This window comes from Oncorhynchus mykiss, chromosome 6, assembly GCF_057628025.1.
Source record: "Oncorhynchus mykiss isolate SJ-2025 chromosome 6, ASM5762802v1, whole genome shotgun sequence".
NCBI classification, from domain to species: domain Eukaryota; kingdom Metazoa; phylum Chordata; class Actinopteri; order Salmoniformes; family Salmonidae; genus Oncorhynchus; species Oncorhynchus mykiss.
This window is the reverse complement of record NC_143027.1, coordinates 17317361-17338911: the sequence shown is the minus strand read 5'-3', so window position 1 is coordinate 17338911 and position 21551 is coordinate 17317361. Positions and strand designations below refer to the sequence as shown.

General features: G+C 40.8%; 2 protein-coding genes, 1 long non-coding RNA gene and 1 pseudogene across 9 annotated transcripts; 3 read left to right on the top strand and 1 right to left on the bottom strand.

Annotated features, from left to right (window-relative positions):
- Positions 1–379: 379 nt before the first annotated feature.
- On the top strand, positions 380–2934 carry LOC149982779 (uncharacterized; annotated as a pseudogene). Its single transcript, XR_016496966.1, has 3 exons — positions 380–1830; positions 2317–2368; positions 2532–2934. The product of XR_016496966.1 is annotated as an uncharacterized LOC149982779 (transcript).
- Positions 2935–3128: 194 nt separating this feature from the next.
- Positions 3129–11214, bottom strand: LOC110525341 (serine/threonine-protein kinase Chk2). Of its 6 annotated transcripts, none has more exons than XM_021605375.3 (15): positions 10644–11214; positions 9839–10102; positions 8666–8790; positions 8426–8558; positions 8133–8223; positions 7925–8024; positions 7787–7840; positions 7474–7538; positions 7198–7297; positions 6556–6642; positions 6177–6340; positions 5189–5307; positions 4917–5002; positions 4417–4776; positions 3129–4151 (listed from the first exon to the last, which is right to left on the bottom strand). In XM_021605375.3, the coding sequence occupies exons 2-15, from the start codon at positions 10074–10076 to the stop codon at positions 4092–4094; spliced, it is 1782 nt and encodes a 593-aa protein (XP_021461050.3). In that variant the 5' UTR covers positions 10077–10102; positions 10644–11214; the 3' UTR covers positions 3129–4091. The 6 variants fall into 6 exon arrangements, 5 of the variants coding, with proteins under 5 accessions (XP_021461050.3, XP_021461049.3, XP_090093201.1 ...); XM_021605374.3 differs by having other exon boundaries at positions 4414–4776; positions 10644–11210; XR_016496517.1 differs by lacking the exon at positions 3129–4151 and having other exon boundaries at positions 4444–4776; positions 6254–6340; positions 10644–11185.
- Positions 10943–12186, top strand: LOC149982778 (uncharacterized). Its single transcript, XR_016496518.1, has 3 exons — positions 10943–11080; positions 11576–11682; positions 11915–12186. It is a non-coding gene; the product is annotated as an uncharacterized LOC149982778 (long non-coding RNA).
- A 668-nt stretch (positions 12187–12854) lies between these two features.
- On the top strand, positions 12855–21133 carry LOC110525342 (endosome-associated-trafficking regulator 1). The gene is made up of 6 exons (XM_090239396.1): positions 12855–12878; positions 13951–14087; positions 14304–14415; positions 17678–17740; positions 20144–20283; positions 20472–21133. The coding sequence occupies exons 1-6, from the start codon at positions 12855–12857 to the stop codon at positions 20560–20562; spliced, it is 567 nt and encodes a 188-aa protein (XP_090095522.1). The 3' UTR covers positions 20563–21133.
- The last annotated feature ends 418 nt before the right edge of the window (positions 21134–21551 follow it).

The following is a 21551-nucleotide window of genomic DNA, read 5'->3' as shown; positions in this document are numbered from 1 at the left end:
TTTTAAAAAACAATGAACCTGAATTAGGGCCAGATTAGCTACCATAATTTTTTCACATTGACAGTTGTCTCTTTTTGGTCCATTTAGTTTGTTAATGTAGATTGTATACCAACATTGTTTTTAAATGTTATGGTTAAAAATGTTCATGTTTTACTGTGACTTGTTGTAGGCTCCTAAGTGGACCATAAGTTTAAAAAACAAATCAAGAAAACTAAACTAAAAAATAAATTTTAAAAACTAAGTAACTCCGCCAGAGTGTCTCTTTAAGTCACTTTTGCCGGTCCCAAGCCTGGATAAAGGAGGAGGGTTGGAATTATGACATAAAAAAAACAAGAATCGACAGAACAAAGTTAATTTGTAGTTCTAAACATATTTAGGGTGTTTTTTACTCAATTTTTGTCTCTCCCACGACATTATTCCTCTCTCCTACAGCATGCACATGGCCAATTATGCAAATTAGGCGATGACGTAATTTTATGACTTCTAGCGACTTTTAGGACAGCCAATAGCTCATCGGCACGTTTTCTTGTCATGTTCCTTAATTTATAAACACCAACTTTCTCCACACTGATATTATATATGGAATAATCGGGATATATTGTATAAAAATACTTCTTTGTTTTTAGAATATTGGTTCCGAAATAATATCCTATTGGTGAGCCAACTGGTAAATACAGAGGGTTTTTTACTCAGTTATAAGGAATTCTTATCACTTTACAAGGTCCCTGTAACACCTAAAGATTTTGCAATTGTTTTAGATGCCATTCCCTCAGGTGTTGCTCTGTTATTCTGACCCTCTGAGCATAACTTCTATTGACCCTGTTGACTCATCAGTAGGACAGATTTGTTTCTCTTTTGGTCCATTCAACAACAGAGCGATACGAACCTTGTTTCAGCAGGATGTTGTACCTTATGTCATGCCTTATTGGAATGGATTTATTGATATCTGTTGGAAAAAAGTTTGGATGTTGCCACACACATACCTACTTTTTAACAAAATTAAGGAAGTTTCCTTTAAAATTATTCATAAATATTATCCTGCCAACCACTATATGAAGAAGTTTAAGGAAAACATCAACTCAAATTGCTCCTTTTGTAATGACCACCCAGAAACAGTGTTGCGTCTTTTTTTGGCATTGTATTCATGTAAGAAAACTGTGGCAAGACATCAGTAGATTTATAATTGAACACATTTATATAGATGTTACACTATTGTGGAGAGATGTACTACTTGGATTCTTTACTGCTTGGATTCTTTACATGCGATAGAAATAAACTGAAACATTTTTATGTAATTAATTGTATTATTCTTTTGGCCAAATTTCATATACACAAATGTACATTTACAAACAAAAAACACATTTTCTTACCCTACAAAAAATGCTGCTTTGTGGTGTAGGTTTTAAGACAATTAAATACTCTACTAAGAAAAAAGCTGTTAGAATTAAAAGTGTATTATGTCCCTTAAGGTCCTTGTGTAATTGGAATGTGATATTGTACCCCCTAGCTTGATTGTCCATTGTATATAATCTATATATACACACTTGTGTTCCCTCATGTACTTTCTGTTTAAAATACATTTTAAAATTAGAAAAGGACAGCCAATAGCTACTTTCCTTACTGAGGAGTTGGCAACACTGTCTGCTGCTAGTCCATCCATTGATTACGCCTTGCACGCACGGAGTATATGCTTGGTGGTGGCTAAGTAGTTTACAGTACCTAGTATCTAGTTAAGAATACAAATACGTTTATAATGGCTGGTAGAAAGGCATTAGAAGTGTATTTGGATTTATTGTCACAACCATGTAGAGCATTACAATTTCGCACACGGTGAAAACTGTTGCGATACGAAAAGGTGAGTTTACAGCTGGCTGGGCTACTAGCTAGTGCCGTAGCCCAAAGGCCAGCATATATTACCATCTGCCGGCCTTTGGGCTACAGCTAACGTTACCAACAACATCTAGCTAACATGCAAGCAATCTTATCCTTAAGGTTCCTACACAGATTATTCATGTTAAATGGAAATGCATATTGATGTTTGATACATTAACAGAATGAGCGATACATTGTTTTAAAGGCAGAGCTCTGTCCTGCATTGAACGTAAGCTTACTTACTGTACCTTGAACTTAGTCCTACTTCGGCATTCATGGGTGATCTCTGTTGAGTTATCCTCAGTGTGTGTACTTGCAAGCTACCTACCTAGCTCTTCAAAATGTCAACAGTCAATCTATGCTATTATTTCACAATCGACAATACAAAAAAAAAATGATAGGCTTCAGTTGTTTCTACAGTAACCAAAACATGTGGGGCAGCAGACGAAGGCACTGCATCTTAACGCTAGAGGCGTCACTAGACCCTGGTTCGATGGCACCATACCAACACACCACCACATGCAACCAAGGTCTTTATCATGGAGGTAAGGCTCGCTCATGGAACACACTATGCTTTATAGCAGGTAAAATGTAGCCTAGTCCCACTGCCACTATCTCTTTGCAGCCTAGATATTACACAATGCTGCTTTGTGGTGTAGGTTTTACTGCCCCGTATGACAGGGTAGCCCACAGACCCACTGAAGGTGGAGAGGGCTTTAGCAGACCTGGGTGACACCCTGGAGAAGCTGGAGAACATGTTCCTCAAGAGGCAGCCCTTCCTCTGTGGAGATGACATCAGCCTGGCTAACTTGCTGGCCGTGTGTGAACTCATGCAGGTGTGTGAAAACATGCAGGTGAGGAGCAGTGGACCAACTTCTCCAGCCGAGTTCAATCACTGGGTGAAGCATACATTTCTGCTGAAAATATGGTCCTACAACACAGTCAAGGAACATTGTCTGTTTAACCACATACTACAGTATATTTAGATTTATGGATTGTCTGATTGCTACCCATTTACAGAATCACGTGAGTCAGCCTAAATAAATTGACTGCTTGATCTCAGCCTCTTTTGATATAAAAGCTTGCACAATGATTAACAGCAACACTACTCACAGATTATGCTTGTTGACCTAGAGATTGATGTTCTGTTTAAAGGCTCTATGGGTGGGTGATCAGAGTGCCTTACATGAGCCACTGTATGATATGATGCAAAATTAGTAGCTAGATGGTTCAGGTTAATGAACAAGAACCTTGACTTGGGGTGAAAATGTTCAATAAAGTAAGATTTTTTTTATGATATACAAATCAAGAATTATGGGATGCACAACAATAAAAACCCAGTGGAAAATAACATTTTTGTACAAAAACAATTTACAAAACAGGAGGCAATTTCCAGTAGACATAGCTCCACATTGTTGCGCTGATCTATGAATGCTTCCATACATTACACATTAGCTAGTATAAGGCATAGCAGGCCAATTTTCAACTAACCTGTTCTTGGTGATACTTTCTTTGTTCTTGATATAGGAGAAAAGTACATCTTATAAAATGTCCAGTTGCAGGTGGTTCTCCCCTAAAAAAAATAATATTCAAACAGATATTAAATCCACGTTTTGTATCGAGTGAGAAATGCAAATGCCTCTTGTATGTCTGCAGATATTTGTTTTGGTCCCACTGTGTGACGCTCCGTCGCCTACATGTGGCCGTGTCACATCGAAACATCTAGTTCCTGCAAAGCTCTTGGGGAAACACAAGATGCAGATCAAATGGCGAGGGAACTCCTCACTCGGTGCAAACGTGGATTTAATATCTTTTTGGAGAACCACCTGCAACTGGACATCGAGAAAATACTTTTCTCCAGAATTGAGAATGACAAAAGTATCGCCAAGAACTGGTTAGTTGAAAATGTACCTGCTATGCTTTACACTAGCTAATGTATAACTGCTGTATGGAAGTATTCACATATCACCATCGTAACAATGTGGAGCTAGCTCCGCATGTGCCCACGAGTTGAAACTCAACATGCAGTAATCAAGTAAATTCCAGTTGATTGCACTATCCTGAACAGGGACATGTGGGAATGGTTACAGTGATCGGTGTTGAAATGCAATATACTGATTTCAAGTAGGCCTAATTGCCAGAAGAAAAATATCAGGGGAGTCTCCAATGGGGCGACGAGGGTGGAATGTGGCTCATGTTGCTTCTGTGGATGGGCCTGGTCACCTCTTTGTTGGCTGCTGCTCCTCCTTATCATCTCTTGACCTCTTTCCGGTTGAGGCCTAAAGTAATAAGAGACATACTTCAATTTTGTGAGCAACACCATACTCTGGACAATACTGACATATGGCAAACCCTCTCCTGTAGGGACCATTAGATAGTTAACTTTTTTATTTTTTTCTTGCCCTGCACTTAAGTACCTAATTCAACTAAACACCAAGAACTTGCTTAGTTAAAGCAGGCTAGAACAAAAATGTGGACTGTCTAGTGGTCCCCCAGGAGAGGGGTGGGAAAATAATGTAGTAGAATGACATTGTTTCTCACTACTGTGGCATCTCCGGGGTCTGCTGTGGCGTCGGCATCTCCGGGGTCTGCTGTGGCGTCGGCATCTCCGGGGTCTGCTGTGGCGTCGGCATCTCCGGGGTCTGCTGTGGCGTCGGCATCTCCGGGGTCTGCTGTGGCGTCGGCATCTCCGGGGTCTGCTGTGGCGTCGGCATCTCCGGGGTCTGCTGTGGCGTCGGCATCTCCGGGGTCTGCTGTGGCGTCGGCATCTCCGTGGTCTGCTGTGGCGTCGGCATCTCCGGGGTCTGCTGTGGCGTCGGCATCTCCGGGGTCTGCTGTGGCGTCGGCATCTCCGGGGTCCTTGGGGTACATGATGCCTTCAGCGGTCTCCTTCATTGCCTCATCCTGAGATGGAGATTGATGGGATCAGAGATTACTCGCCATTGCCACTTACAACACTGCCTAGCCCAAAATACCCATTATGCAGTAAACATACCCGCATTGATGGCACTGGGGCCAGGCAATGAGACAGCAATAAACCTTACCATCAGCCAGGGATGCTGTAATGCCTCCTCAATGGTGAGGCGGGCATTGGGGTCCACTCGAAGCAGTTTCTTCACAACATCTTTGGCTAGACATTATTGGATAAGTAAAAGTAGTAATCGGACAACATTGAATTATCAATACGACTGTAGTAAAGTAGCAAAAGTTGTTTACAAACCCAAGACAAATGTATGTTCTCTAGCCCACGTATGACAGAGCCAAACATGCATGCAGTACATTTTTAGGTCATTGAGGATTTACATTAGTCCCTTACCATCATCGGAGATGCCGTCCCATTTTGATGGAATAAATGTATATATTCCCTGGGTGATCTGATCACTGACTGACAAACCAATTCGTGCATTCGGGTAGAATGGGGGATAGCCTGCCAAACTGAGGGGGAGAGAAGTAAACGTCACATATAAAAGTATTAACACTTAAGTGAATCTGTGAACAGGAAAACTGTATGTGCTGTTGAAAAGTAATCTTGGCCCAAGTTATTTGCAAATTGATTGAAATAGTTGCATTACAATGCCCTTAATACACTGATAAGCCTGGAAACATTTAAAGTTGCAACAAAACTATTGGGACAATGGCACTTTTTTGGTCCAATATTCCTAGCACGCAATGGTTACATCAAGCATTACATCAAGCTTGTGACGCTACAAACCTGTTGGATGCAGTTGCTGTTTGCGATTCAGATTATTTTGTGCCTAATAGAAATGAATGGTAAATAATGTAGTGTGTCATTTTGGAGTCACTATTGTAAATAGAATGTTTCTAAACACTACTACCATGATTAGGGATATACCTGAATTCCATAATCATGGTAGCATCCACATTAATGTAGTAATGTTTAGAAACATTTTCTTATTTACAATAAAAGTGACTCAAATGACACACTACATTACTTAGTATTAATTCATATTGGGCACAAAATAATCTGAAACACAACCAAAACAAACAGCAAATGCATCCAGCAACTTTGTAGAGTCACAAGCTAGATGTAATCATTGTGTCCTAGGAGTATTGGACCAAATAATTAACCTTTGACTATTTTAATATACATAAGTGAGTTTGTCCCAATACTTTGGTCCCCTAAAATGGGAGGACTGTGTACATAAAGTGTTGTAATTTCTAAACGGTTCACCCAATATGGATGAAAATACCCTCAAATTAAAGCTGGCAGTCCTGTATATCTACTAGTCAGAGCAAGCAGCACTTATGTCTGTGATCCTGGCATCAGGAACATGGATCCCTACCACACAAACAGGACGACCCCTAAACTCCAGGCGTCTACAGCCCTGCTGTAGCCCACAGTGACTGCGTCTGTAAACACCTCTGGTGCCAGGTATGTGGGTGTTCCACAAAGGGTCCTCATCAGGGCAGACTCCTCCAGTATCTTGGACTGATTAAAGTCTGTGATCTGTCACAGAGAGAGAGGCCTGTAACTCTTCACTTCAGTGAGGCTATTCAACCAAGCTTTTAGTTTTTTTCCCCTTCTCCAGATCTAGTGTGTCTAGAGGTCCACTTCAGGAGGACAATGAATAAGTGGATAACTTTATCTACCCTCACAGTCTTGATCTACCATGATCATTCACTGTGGAAGAAAGACCCACATTGGGATTTGAGAAACCTTACCTTGATGATGCAAACATCGTCGTGAGACGAAAGCAGCACATTTTCAGGTTTGAGGTCTCTGTGGATGATGCCATTGTTGTGAAGGTACTAGTGGAAGGAATGCGAGATAAACCAGCATAAGGAAGCAGTTGAATATCTACTCAAGTGACAGTATCTCCAGTATGAAACAAGATGTGTAAAGGTATGGCGTATTTTGACATTTCAACATCACACCAGAATATATTTAATAAATCCTACCATGAATTTGCCTGCCTACCCAGACTCATTGCTCCGGCCAATTGCCACACCCACAAGCGTTTGTTTCTTCTCCTCAATGAGTCTGGATTTGAATCCCTCCCCGACCCTTCTAGAACACGAACACATTCAGACCGTCTGACTGGTCCTAGAAATCCTGAGCCAGAACAAGTGGGTAGTGCCGTTTAGTATGCGTCATTGGCTTTGATACTCTGGTTAGAGACGATCCAATTGCTTATGACTTTATTTTGTACAACGCCCATAGTCAACGATGGCAGATTCAGACTGAAGTATGTAGAAATTGATAAAGCAGCGGAAGCATTCAGTGCGAGTCGTCAGGCAAACCATAAATATCACTATTCTCGAAATTCTGAAGGAAAAAAAAGAGAAATACATCAATCCACCCACCTCTACTGCTTTCAACATCTGGTAAAAATATAGCTTGGCAATCGGCTCCTTGATCTGTTGCTTGCTTTTGACCCGGTCGTAGAGTTCCCCACCCTCCATGCTGAAACACACATGCTATCAGTTGAAACAGAAAACTAAGGGGAAGGGAAACACTATGCTTGTGACAATTATACTTCTTCGGGGGGCTACAGAAATTATTACACGCAACGAAAATTATAATGGTTTCTCATTGATAAAAAAAAAAAAGTGGCTGCTTGAATGAAAAACTAAACTCACAGCTCTAAAACAATGTAGTATGAGTCATCTGTTTGGAAGAAGTCTTTTGTTTTGATCAGACAAGGCTGGAAAAGACAGGAGGCAAAGGTTACACAGAAAATTAGCAGGCAAATACTTGAGGACATTTTGATACAAAGTGGTAGAAAAGTGTGATGTCTGTGGCTTTGTCCAGTAGAAAACATGCATTGAAAATGACTACTTCTTTGGCATTTGATTACCCCAGGGAAAGAAAACATTGGACATGAAGAGCCAATTCTTTACTAGGCTCCTTGGCAGTTATTACATCATAATAAGTTCTAGATATAACACTTACATGGTCAATCTTTTGAAGAATCTGGATCTCTCGTTCTGCACTTCGCGTGGCAGTCTATAATTGAACAAAGATGAGTGTTATATTGCAGTAGTTAGTATTCATAAACTAGAAGAGGAGGAAAATGGTGATAAGACTTACGCCAACAGATGCCGGGAAATCTTTCTTGTTGATAGTCTTCAAGGCCACCTTTTTGCAAGTGGCCCTCTCAAAAGCCAGCTTCACTTCCCCACACACACCACTGGTATAACAAATCATATTAGAATGTTATTCTGTAATTCAAAACAAAACCATGAGTAACAAGATTTAGTAAAATACACAAGTTAAAATTAATAAAATTCTCACTTACACTCCAATCTTTTTGGTGATCATGTATTTCTCGCTTAACTCTTTGGGTAGGTTGGACTGCTCATCCACCATGAGATCAATGAACACAAACACTATTGAAGGGAGAAAATCAGTTGAATTGATTATTAATGCAAAGACTAAGGCTGACATCACCATTAAGGGAATGATGCAGCATACTTAACGTTTAGAGATACATGGATATAGTGTCATGATGGATAGGGCCTCCTTGCTGCTATTTAAGTATCAGTGACCTAAACAGAAATGTATTGAAATAAACTTCTGAAAAAAAGGTACCTTTGTGGCGTTCTTCAGCAAGGGACAACACTGCATTGTTCGCTAGTGGCAACATTTTTCCTTTTCCAATCATTTTACCGTCAACAAACGTGCCATTGTTACTGTTGTCAAAGACATAGACAATGTTCTTCTCCTGCAAGGTAAAGATCTGACCGTCATTATGGAGCACACCGATTAACAAAACAATGGTCTTCCTTAAATAAAATACATAGATAGTGGTGAAATGTTGAATCGACCTACTCGGAATATCCTAAAATGTTTATTGCTGTATGCAGCAAATCTGGACGAATTCCTCAGTATGGGGACATCAAAGGAATAGTTGCATTTAGTGTGCCGGCCAAACCAAGCGTCGTCCTCAACACAGTCTGGAGAAAAAAGTAAAACTAACACTATCATTTCAATAGAGGCTAAGAGAAGAGAATACATAGATGCTAGTGGAAAAATACAAAACTAATCTCACTTTCAGCAGGACACATTATTGCGCAATGTGTAAATGAACGGAAATGCTACTGATCTGGAAGACCACTTGAAGAACATTGTGATTACGGATTATGGAGGCTCAGAGGACGATGTTGTAGTGTGCTGCTGCAGTAGTTTTAGGATTTGAAATGGTCACACACTTATTGATCATGGCCGATTTCCAAATAGAACTTAGCCTTACAGGTGTTTTAACAATACATCTTTCCTACAATGGCTGAAAATGTAACACGAGTTTCCCAAAACGCCACACAGAGAAAACGGTTACTTAGTGCATTGTTTTCTCAGTAGGTGGTAATATCTCCTAGAAACACCTACTGCTGCTAATACTGAAGTGGCTTACTCTAATGCTTACCGAATAAAAATGCACAAAATCCCAGATTTGGGACATCATTGTACACGTTAGGCTACACATCATGAAATATATTGAGAAATTACAGACGGTAGCCTACAAGTAGCAAAATAGAACTCAATTGAACATGAAATGCATTTTAATATGATTGAAATGGGCCTATAGCCTACTGTTTATATTTTTATTCTATCTTTAGCAGAGATCTTGTGTATAAAGTGATGCGTGAGGGCAAAAAAAAGCATTGACACACTTAGACCACTTGTAGAACAGCTGAGGCAGGCATTAGATTACAAGCGCTTTCAAGTGCAACGTTAATAATGATGTTTTGGTCAACAGCTCAGAGATTTAATGATGCTATTACAGTTAACAGTGAACTTAGCCTTAAGATGCTTTTGAGAAACCGGGCCCTGGTCACACTCCACCACATGGGCTCAAACAGACCTCAAAAGAATGTTCCCGCACTATTGTGGAAAACGTGTTCAGTACAAACTGCAGCAAAACATTTAAAACAACTAAACTGCCCTGCCTAAAGACATCCTAACCACCCAGGTAACAGGTGCACGTCATGTGGTTGTTGAACTCACTGTGGGCTCTGAAGCCTCTCTGCATAGGCAGCAGGAGGCCCCAGGGCTGTGGCTCATGCTCCTCTGGTATGGAACCCAGGTCCCTAACGGGGATGGTGTCCACAGAACTGACTGTGCCAGACCCAGAGGATGACTGGCTGGCAGAGCCTGGAGCAGAGGAGGAGCTGGAGCCACTCTGGGACTGGGTCTGAGGCTGCGACTGGGTCTGGCTGCAAGCGTCTGGCTTCTCTTGGGACATGGTCAATATTTATCCTCTGTCGTGGTCTATTAAAGTAAATAATAAACACACCACTCAGGTGATCGACACATCTTTCAAATTTCCAAACAATGTGCCCCACATCCGTAAACTTAGCAAAGTCCTTATAACTTGCATGTGAGAATACAAGGCCTACATAGGGCGCCGTGCAGTATGAATATGAATGCATGACAATGATATGAACGAATGATTATGAATTCACAATGTGCGGTATCTGGAAAATCAATGATCTTGGCAACTCCATAAATTAAGTGGAATTCATTCACCATGCTCCATCTCTATACAAATACGTTTCTTATTTATAACTTATTGCTAACAGTACGTAGTATTATCTGGTAACCGGCCCTCGCTATCCTCACCAAACATGGATAGCTAGCGCAAAACTAAATTAGTTTCACAGGTGTGCCAATTTCCGCAGCTAGCAAGTCAACGAAATGAAGTGGTTGTTTGGTAGCCGAAGAAATGTGACGGCCCGCTAGCTATAGTGTGTGCAACTGAAATATATTTTAAACGTGATATTGATAAGAATGACCATTTAAATACACTTACCGGGATTTCGAATTAATCGCGGCACGTGTAGATTTGCCGGGGAAATTGGATTTCTCGAGACCCATGGGAAATGTTTTGTTTGTTTTTCATTTTACGTCACCTGAATTTTAGCAAGTGAGAAGTTTAGGATTTTCCACGTGATTTTCAGCAGCTAGCTAACGTTTGCTGCATGGATATACACATGTGATGTGGACCATGTCATTTTGATCAATTGCCATTCTTAGGACAAGTCATTTTGTCTACATCGAGTTATTAGCAAGTAGCTACATTATTTCGGGAGTTAATAATCAAATGGACCGTGTCACACTTCTGTTTTTCGCAACCTAGCTAACGCTAGCTTTCTGTTCTAGCTAGCTACCATTCCATCGCCGATTGACTGGTTAACCGTCAACATGGCAAGCATAAAACATCTGCAAAAACTCTTATAATTGAATATGGTAAGTTGTTAATTCCATAGCAAATCCAGTATAGATACTAAGCTAGCTATAGTAGCTAGTTGATCAGTGACCAGATGACATAGGCTACTTAATATTCACATCATTGTATGAGACAACACACATCCCATCTATCTAAGGCAGGGGCACATCTATTCAACGCCATCGATGAGTGATCAGCGTGTGTTATTAGTGTTAGGTTTAAAATATCTGCTGTTTGGCCTTGGTGGTTGTTTGAAATCATGCTGCTGGCATGGTGTTGGGTGGCCAGTAGGGGGCACGCTTCCCCCTGGTAAAAGTACTCTGGCACGGTGCTGTCATTTAGTGAGACATTCTGGACTCACAGGTCATTTACAAATCACATGGCACTTGGAGTAGGGGCATTGGCCCCCACACATCCACAACATTGTCCAACTCTTGTATTTCTTCAATAATGACAACTAGACAGTTTGAAAATGACTATCATCCAAATATGTACCGATATGTCTTATTTCATAGATGAAGTCCGAGAAGATGGTGATGATATGAATCACTTTTCCTTCAAAGAGTTAATCCGCATTAAAAACCAAGGGGATTCAGATGAGAAGAAGTACCCAACGCGAAAGGTGCTGATCATTTTAAATGAACCAGTGGTACATTCAATCCCAGAGATGAACTGTTACAAAGCATATGCACGTAATTTGGTGTTTAGTCATTGGAGGTGTTCATTCATTGGAAAAATGTCACAGCATAATATTCAAAGTCTGAAAAGATGGTCAGACTGTTCAGATTATTACTTTTGATGTCATTTTTATGTGAAGGTGACCTACATTCTTACTGTTGCATTTTGTGTTATAGGAGGCATATGGGAGCACATTCCTGGCAGAGGGGGAATATACTATCCTAAGCTAAGTTGCCAAAATTTTCTAAAATAACTGAATTTTTTTGGGGGAACATAAGCTTGAAATGGGCATGGTCTAATTGACTCAAACAAAATCACAAATGCAAGTTTAGGTTTTTTAATTAAGCAGAAAATCAGTTATTTTATCAAATCAACATTTGTCACATGTGCCAAATACAGTACTGTGTAGTTACAGTGAAATGCTAACTTACAAGCCCTTAACCAATAATTAAAGAACAGCAATAAAATAACAATAGCGAAGCTATGTACAAGGGGTATTAGTACAGAGTCAATGTGCAGGGGCACCGGTTAGTCGAGGTAATTGAGGTAATATGTACAGTCGTGACCAAAAGTTCAGATAGACACAAATATTAATTTCCACAAAGTTTGCTGCTTCAGTGTCTTTAGATATTTTTGTCAGATGTTACTATGGAATACTGAAGTATAATTACAAGCATTTCATAAGTGTCAGGCTTTTATTGACAATTAGATGAAGTTGATGCAAAGAGTCAATATTTGCAGTGTTGACCCTTCTTTTTCAAGACCTCTGAAATCCGCCCTGGCATGCTGTCAATTAACTTCTGGGCCACATCCTGACTGATGGCAGCCCATTCTTGCATAATCAATGCTTGGAGTTTGTCAGAATTTGTGGGGTTTTGTTTGTCCACCCGCCTCTTGAGGATTGACCACAAGTTCTCAATGGGATTAAGATCTGGGGAGTTTCCTGGCCATGGACCCAAAATATCGATGTTTTGTTCCCCGAGACACTTAGTTATCACTTTTGCCTGATGGCAAGGTGCTCCATCATGCTGGAAAAGGCATTGTTTGTCACCAAACTGTTCCTGGATGGTTGAGAGAAGTTGTTCTCGGAGGATGTGTTTGTACCATTCCTTATTCATGGCTGTGTTCTTAGGCAAAATTGTGAGTGAGCCCATTCCCTTGGCTGAAAAGCAACCCCGCACATGAATTCTCTCAGGATGCTTTACTGTTGGCATTACACAGGACTGATGGTAGCGCTCACCTTGTCTTCTCCTGACAAGCTTTTTTCCGGATGCCCCAAACAATAGGAAAGTGGATTCATCAGAGAAAATGACTTTATCCCAGTCCTCAGCAGTCCAATCCCTGTACCTTTTGCAGAATATCAGTCTGTCCCTGATGTTTTTCCTGGAGAGAAGTGGCTTCTTTGCTGCCCTTCTTGACACCAGGCCATCCTCCAAAAGTCTTCGCCTCACTGTGCGTGCAGATGCACTCACACCTGCCTGCTGCCATTCCTGAGCAAGCTCTGTACTGGTGGTGCCCTGATCCCGCAGCTGAATCAACTTTAGGAGACGGTCCTGGTGCTTGCTGGACTTTCTTGGGTGCCCTGAAGCCTTCTTCAAAACAATTTAACCGCTTTACTTGAAGTTCTTGATGATCTGATAAATTGTTGATTTAGGTGCAATCTTACCCACAGCAATATCCTTGCCTGTGAAGCCGTTTTTGTGCAAAGCAATGATGACGGCACGTGTTTCCTTGCAGGTAACCATGGTTGACAGAGGAAGAACAATGATTCCAAGCACCACCCTCCTTTTGAAGCTTCCAATCTGTTATTCGAACTCAATCAGCATGATAGAGTGAACTCCAGCCTTGTCCTTGTCAACAATCACACCTGTGTTAACGAGAGAATCACTGACATGATGTCAGTTTGTCCTTTTGTGGCAGGGCTGTAATGCAGTGGAAATGTTTTTTGGGGAGTTCAGTTCATTTGCATGGCAAAGAGGGACTTTGCAATTAATTGCAATTCATCTGATCACTCTTCATAACATTCTGGAGTATATGCAAATTGCCGTCATACAAACTGAGGCAGCAGACTGAAAATTAATATTTGTGTTATTCTCAAAACTTTTGGCCACGACTGTACATGTAGGTAGAGTTATTAAAGTGGATCTGAGGCTGCTTATCAATGGTTGTTTTAGCAAAGTTAGCTGGATAACTCACGGATCCTACTTTGTAGTATACCCCCCCATGTGATTGGCCACAAGTCCTTTATTTTGTATTTTCTGTTTCTCTTTTAAAGCTGAGGGAGGAAAATACGCAGCTCAGGAATAACATTAAATATCTTGTGAAAAAGTCTGAGAAGGATGATCAAAGGTAGGTGGACAGAAGTGATATGGTCTGCTGAGAACAGACCTTCCTGGAGTGTGAGAGGGATTTAGGGGATGGTGTTAAAGCCCGTATATTATATTATGTTATGGCATGGGAGTAATGCTTTGAATATCACTCTTTAGATGTAAATTGTACACATGTTCATGCTATTTAATGAATGTTTAACCTATGCTCATCATCATGTCTCTGACTGACCCATAGAATTCGACACCTCACAGATGAGTTGCACAAGAGAGGAGTGCAGGGGGAGAGGGAGGCTCAGGCTTTAGAGACCATGGTCCACTCCGTAGAGCAGAACCTGCAGTTAATGACCGTATGCACCTGTCCCTCTTTCTCCCACTTCATCAGTTTATCAAGGATTTAAGAATATGTTTTTGTTCAATGATCATCTAGAAGATGTGAAATACTGTGCATTCGGAAAGTATTGAGACCCCTGGACTTTTCCCACATTTTGTTATGTTACAGCCTTATTCTAAAATTGATTCAATTGTTTTTTCCTCCTCAATCTACAGACAATACCCTATACTGACAAAGCATTTTTTTCCAAATGTATTAAAAATAAAAACGTATCACATTTACATAAGTATTCAGACCCTTTACTCAGTACTTTGTTGAAGCACCGTTGGTAGTGATTACAGCCTTGAGTCTTCTTGGGTATGACACTACAAACTTGACACACCTGTATTTGGGGATTCTCCCATTCTTCTCTGCAGATCCTCTCAAGCTCTGTCAGATTGGATGGGGAGCGTCGATGCATTGCTGTTATCAGGTCTCTCCAGAGATGTTCGATCGGGTTCAAATACGGGCCACTCCAAGACATTCAGAGACTTGTCCTGAAGCCACTCCTGCATTGTCTTGTCCTTGTGTTTAGGGTTGTTGTCCTGTGGCAAGGTTAACCTTCACCCCAGTCTGAGGTCCTGAGCGCTCTGGAGCAGGTTTTCATCAAAGTACTTTGTTCAGTTCATCTTTCACTTGATCCTGACTAGTCTCCCAGTCCCTGCTGCTGAAAAACATCCCCACTGCATGATGCTGCCACCACCATGCTTCACCGTAGGGATGGTGCCAGATTTCCTCCAGGCGTGATGCTTGGCATTCAGGCCAAAGAGTTTAATCTTGGTTTCATCAGACCAGATAATCTTGTTTGTCATAGTCTGAGAGTCTTTAGGTGCCTTTTGGCAAACTCCAAGCGGGCTGTCTTGTGCCTTTTACTGAGGAGTGGCTTCCGTCTGATTGGTAGAGATGGTTGTCCTAGAAGGTTCTCCCATCTCCACACAGGAACTGGGCTGGCTGCCATGTGTTTCTTATTGAGGAGTGGCTTCTGTCTGGCCACTCTACCATGAATGCCTGATTGGTGGAGTGCTGCAGAGATGGTTGTCCTTCTGGAACATTCTCCCATCTCCACAGAGGAACTCTGGAGCTCTGTCAGAGTGACCATTGGGTTCTTGGTCACCTCCCTGACCAAGGCCATTCTCCCCCGATTGCCTAGTTTGGCTGTGCCTAGGCACAATCCTGTCTCGGAGCTCTACGGTCAATTCCTTCAATCTCATGGTTTGTTTTTTGCTCTGACATGCACTGTCAACTGTGGGACCTTCTATAGACCGGTGTGTGCCTTTCCAAATCATGTCCAATCAATTTAATTTGATAGCAAAGGGTTTCATAGCAAAGGTTCTGAATACTTATGTACAGTTGAAGACGGAAGTTTACATACACCTTAGCCAAATACGTTAACTCAGTTTTTCACAATTCCTGACATTTAATCCTAGTAAAAATTCCATGTCTTAGGTCAGTTAGGATCACCATTTATTTTAAGAATGTGAAATGTCAGAATAATAGTAGAGAGAATGATTTATTGCAGCTTTTTTCTTTTATCACATTCCCAGTGGGTCAGAAGTTTACATACACTCAATTAGTATTTGGTAGCATTGCCTTTAAATTGTTTAACTTGGGTCAAACATTTCAGGTAGCTTTCCACACGCTTCCCCCAATAAGTTGGGTGCATTTTGGCCCATTCCTCCTGACAGAACTGGTGTAACTGAGTCAGGTTTGTAGGCCTCCTTGCTCGCACACGCCTTTTCAGTTCTGCCCACACATTTTCTATAGGACTGAGGTCAGTGCTTTGTGATGGCCACTCCAATACCTTGACTTTGTTGTCCTTAAGCCATTTTGCCACAACTTTGGAAGTATGCTTGGGGTCATTGTCCATTTGGAAGACTCATTTGCGACCAAGCTTTAACTTCATGACGGATGTCTTGAGATGTTGCTTCAATATATCCACAGAATTTTCCGACCTCATGATGCCATCTATTTTGTGAAGTGCACCAGTCCCTCCTGCAGCAAAGCACCCCCACAACATGATGCTGTCACCCCCGTGCTTCACGGTTGGGATGGTGTTCTTCGGCTTGCAAGCCTCCCCCTTTTTCCTCTAAACATAACGATGGTCATTATGGTCAAACAGTTCTATTTTTGTTTCATCAGACCAGAGGACATTTCTCCAAAAAGTACGATTTTTGTCCCCATGTGCAGTTGCAAACCGTAGTCTGGCTTTTTTATGGCGGTTTTGGAGCAGTGGCTTCTTCCTTGCTGAGCGGCCTTTCAGGTTATGTCGATACAGGACTCGTTTTACTGTGGATGTAGATACTTTTGTACCTGTTTCCTCCAACATCTTCACATGGTCCTTTGCTGTTGTTCTGGGATTGATTTGCAATTTTCGCACCAAAGTACGTTCATCTCTAGGAGACAGAATGTGTTTCCTTCCTGAGCGGTTTGACGGCTGCGTGGTCCCATAGTGTTTATACTTGCGTACTATTGTTTGTACAGAGGAACGTGGTACCTTCAGGCGTTTGGAAATTGCTCCCAAGGATGAACCAGACTTGTGGACGTCTACAATATTTTTTCTGAGGTCTTGGCTGATTTCTTTTGATTTTCCCATGGTGTCAAGCAAAGAGGCACTGAGTTTGAAGGTAGGCCTTGAAATACATCCACAGGTACACCTCCAATTGACTCAAATTATGTCAATTAGCATTTCAGAAGCTTCTAAAGCCATGCCATCATTTTCTGGAATTTCCCAAGCTGTTTAAAGGCACAGTCAACTTAGTGTATGTAAACTTCTGACTCACTGGAGTTGTGATACAGTGAATTATAAGTGAAATAATCTGTCTGTAAACAATTGTTGGAAAAATTACTTGTGTCATGCACAAAGTAGATGTCCTAACTGATTTGCAAAAACTATAGTTTGTTAACAAGAAATCTGTGGATTGGTTGAAAAACGAGTGTTAATGACTTCTGACAACTGTAAATAAGGTTTGTCTTTTATTTAATAAATTTGCTAAAAATTCTAAAATCCTGTTTCACTTTGTCATTATGGGGTATTGTGTGTGTAGATCGATGAAATACATTAATTTAATCAATTTTAGAATAAGGCTATAACAACGTGGAAAAAGTAAAGTGGTCTGAATACTTTCTCAATGCAATGAATAAGCTCACTAAGATTACAAGGAAATGTCATAATTCGTTACTAAACAGAAGTGTGTTGATATGAAGTCTTATTCATTACTTGGACCTTTTCTTCTTGACAGAAACGAGCAGTGAAGGCTGAAAACATTGTATCAAAACTCAAACAGGAGCTTCATCAATTACAGGTTTGACTCTTACTGGTGTTACTGCATGATTAGCTCCATTGACATATGTTTGCAAAGTGTTTCCCCTATATTAATTTAGCAGAGGTGGCCAACGCAGCAAAAAAAATGGTATTTAAAAAAATCTATATATACTGTATATACTACCGTTCAAAAGTTTGGGGTCACTTAGAAATGTCCTTTCTAAGTGCAGCTCAATAGGGTTGAGATCAGGTGACTATGCTGGCCACTCCATTATAGACAGAACACCAGCTGAATGCTTCTTCCCTAAATATTTGTTGCATAGTTTGGAGCTGTACTTTGGGTCATTGTCCTGTTGTAGTTGGAAATTGGCTCCAATTAAGCGCCGTCCACAGGGTATTGCATGGTGTTGCAAAATGGAGGGATTGCCTTCCTTCTTCAAGATACTTTTTACCTTGTACAAATCTCCCACTTTACACATTGCCTCCACCATGCTTGACAGAAGGCGTCAAGCACTCCTCCTGCATCTTTTCATTTTTTTCCTGCGTTTCACAAATGTTCTTCTTTGTGATCAGAACACCTCAAACTTTGTCTATCCATAACACTTTTTTCCAGTCTTCCTCTGTCCAGTGTCTGTGTTCTTTTGCCCATCTTAATCTTTTCTATTTGTTGGCCAGTCTGAGATATGGCATTTTCTTTGCAACTCTGCGTAGAAGGCCAGCATCTCGGAGTCGCCTCTTCACTGTTGACATTGAGACTGGTGTTTTGCGGGTACTATTTAAAGAAGCTGCCAGTTGAGGACTTGTGAGGCATCTGTTTCTCAAACTAGACACTAATATACTTGTCCTCTTGCTCAGGTGTGCACCGGGGCTCCCACTCCTCTTTCTATACTGGTTAGAGACAGTTTGCGCTGTTCTGTGAAGGGAGTAGTACACAGCGTTGTACGAGATCTTTAGTTTCTTGGCAATTTCTCACATGGAATAGCCTTCATTTCTCAGAACAAGAATAGACTGACGAGTTTCAGAAGAAATTCTTTGTTTCTGGACATTTTGACCCTGTAATCGAACCCACAAATGCTGATGCTCCAGATACTCAACTAGTCTAAAGAAGGCCATTCTTTAATCAGAACAACAGTTTTCAGTTGTGCTAACATAATTGCAAAAGGGTTTTCTAATGATCAATTATCCTTTTAAAATTATCAATTTGGATGAGCTAACACAACGTTCCATTGGAACACAGGAGTGATGGTTGCTGATTATGGGCCTGTGTACACCTATGTAGATATTACATAAAACAAATCTGCCGTTTCCAGCTACAATAGTCATTTACAACATTAACAACGGCTACACTGTATTTCTGATCAATTTGATGTTATTTTAATGTACAACAAATTAGCTTGTCTTTCAAAAACAAGGACATTTCTAAGTGACCCTAAACTTTTGAACGATAGTGTACATGCATACATACTGAGTGTACGCAACATTAGGAACACCTGCTCTTTCCTTGGCATAGACTGAACAGGGGATAGATATGATCCCTTATTGATGTCACTTGTTAAATCACGTAAATTGGTGTAGATGAAGGGGAGGGGACAGATGAAGAAGGATTTTTAAGCTTGAGACAATTGAGACATGGATTGTGTATGTATGCCATGCAGAGGTTGAATGGGCAAGACAAAAGATTTAAGTGCCTTTTCAATGGGGGTATGGTTGTAGGTACCATGCGTATGTAACAGTATAACTTTAGACCATCCCCTCGCCCATACCCGGGCGCGAACCAGGGACCCTCTGCACACATCAACAACAGTCACCCTCGAAGCATCGTTACCCATCTCTCCACAAAAGCCGCGGCCCTCGCAGAGCAAGGGGAACTACTACTTCAAGGTCTCAGAGCAAGTGACGTCACTGATTGAAACGCTATTTAGCGTGCACCGCTAACTAAGCTAGCCGTTTCACATCCGTTACATGTACCGGTTTGAGTGTGTCAAGAACTGCAATGCTGCTGGGTTTTTCACACTAACAGTTTGCCCTGTGTTTCAAGAATGGTACACTACCCAAAGGACATTCAGCCAACTTGATACAACTGTGGGAAGCATTGAAGTCAATGTGGGCCAGCATCCTTGTAGAGTCCATTCCCCACAATTTAAAGCTGTTCTGAGGGCAAAAGGGGGTGCAACTCCATATTAGGAAAATGTTCCTAATGCTTTGTCCACTCAGTGTATGGATGTATGTATGGATGTATATGTGTGTGTATTATTATTTATTTTATTTTTTGCCCGAGACACGCTTTCAAATGGATAGTTGTTGGCTCAATGACTGGAAGTGTATCTATGGAGACAGCTAGCATGACATTGTGCTAATGCTAGTAGCACAACCCTTGCCACCACTGCTGAAAAAAATCCTAGAGGAAACACTGTTGCATGATGTGATACTCTTTATATTGCAGGGCCAAGTAGAGGGGTGCCGGTATGAGAATGAGAGACTTCGAGCTAGAGAGACAGCTGCCTTAAATACAATGAAACATAACACGCAAGTGGCCTCGGAGTACCTTAACAAAGCAGCACTCAATGCTGAGACTTCCATCAAGTAAGGTTTCTCTTCCATAGTGTCATCTACATACAGATGTGAATACACAGTTCCTCATATTGATTGTGTGGGTATTTGGTAAAATGCAACGTGCAAGTTCAGTTCATAGTGTTTTCTAACCATAATTAAACATTGTGGTATTTGCTCCAAGTTCTATGACCAGGCTTTCGGTTTGATTCTGTCCACAGGCAATTACTTACAGGAGCAGAAACTCTTTGTCTGGTATCTCAACTGCTGCAGTCTATTGACAACATATCTGAGATTCACAATGAAGGCTGATGGAGTTTAAGGAGGCTATAGAATTTAGATCTAGGACCATCCATCAAGAAACTGGAAAACAATTATGGTGTGTCATTGTCACTCAACACTCACAGATAATCTAAAGTTGTAGTGTGTGCACTGATTTGTGACAAAATAAGAGATATTGCTTTTTTTACTTGTACTTCATAAAATGTTTAGTTTTGAACCACTTTAACAGGCCATTTGAAAACAATATACTAACAGCTGTATTTAAAGCTGAGGCAAATATGACTGTGACTCAAAGTTGTTTGTGTATTATTTTGTGAGCATTGTTTACACATTTTACACTGCATATGTTCCACAATCTTTGCTTGAACGTAGTCCTACTATTTGTAGTAGGAATTATCAGGAGACTTCCTGTAGCTACTTGTCAGTTAATTGCTTGCTTTCCAACTGCTGATACCACCACATTTTTTTAACCAGAAATTGTATTGTATCCACTTTTGCTAAGACTGTCAGTCTGGTTAGTAATGAGTGTATTTGATAGTTGTTAATTGTACTTGTATTACAGTATTAAATAATATGTAAATACATTATTATACTAGGTCAAGTGGACATTTGGCATTCATTTCATTGGTATTCATGAATGTCATGAATACTGTATGTAGCATTTTTTGGGGTTCTGATTGGATAATAGTTATGATGATCCCACCAGCCACCACCGTGTACATAATCTCAACCCATAACCCCACTCCCTCTAGTCTAATGTGTATGTGTAGTTTAATGTGTGTATTGTGCTAAACGGGACTAATCTAGAAAATAGACTTTGGTTTTAGCATCGACTCCCTGTCTAAATATATATTTGTTTAAATGCTCTGGGTTTAGAAACGGTTAGCGCTATCCATAACCTTAAACCCCTTGCTTTAATCCTTACCATTAACAATTTTAGAGTTCATCCCAGGGGTTCCGGATAGCGAGTAACGTTGAAAAACTGGAGCTGCAGTGTAAAGCCTGTGACGTTTACTGTG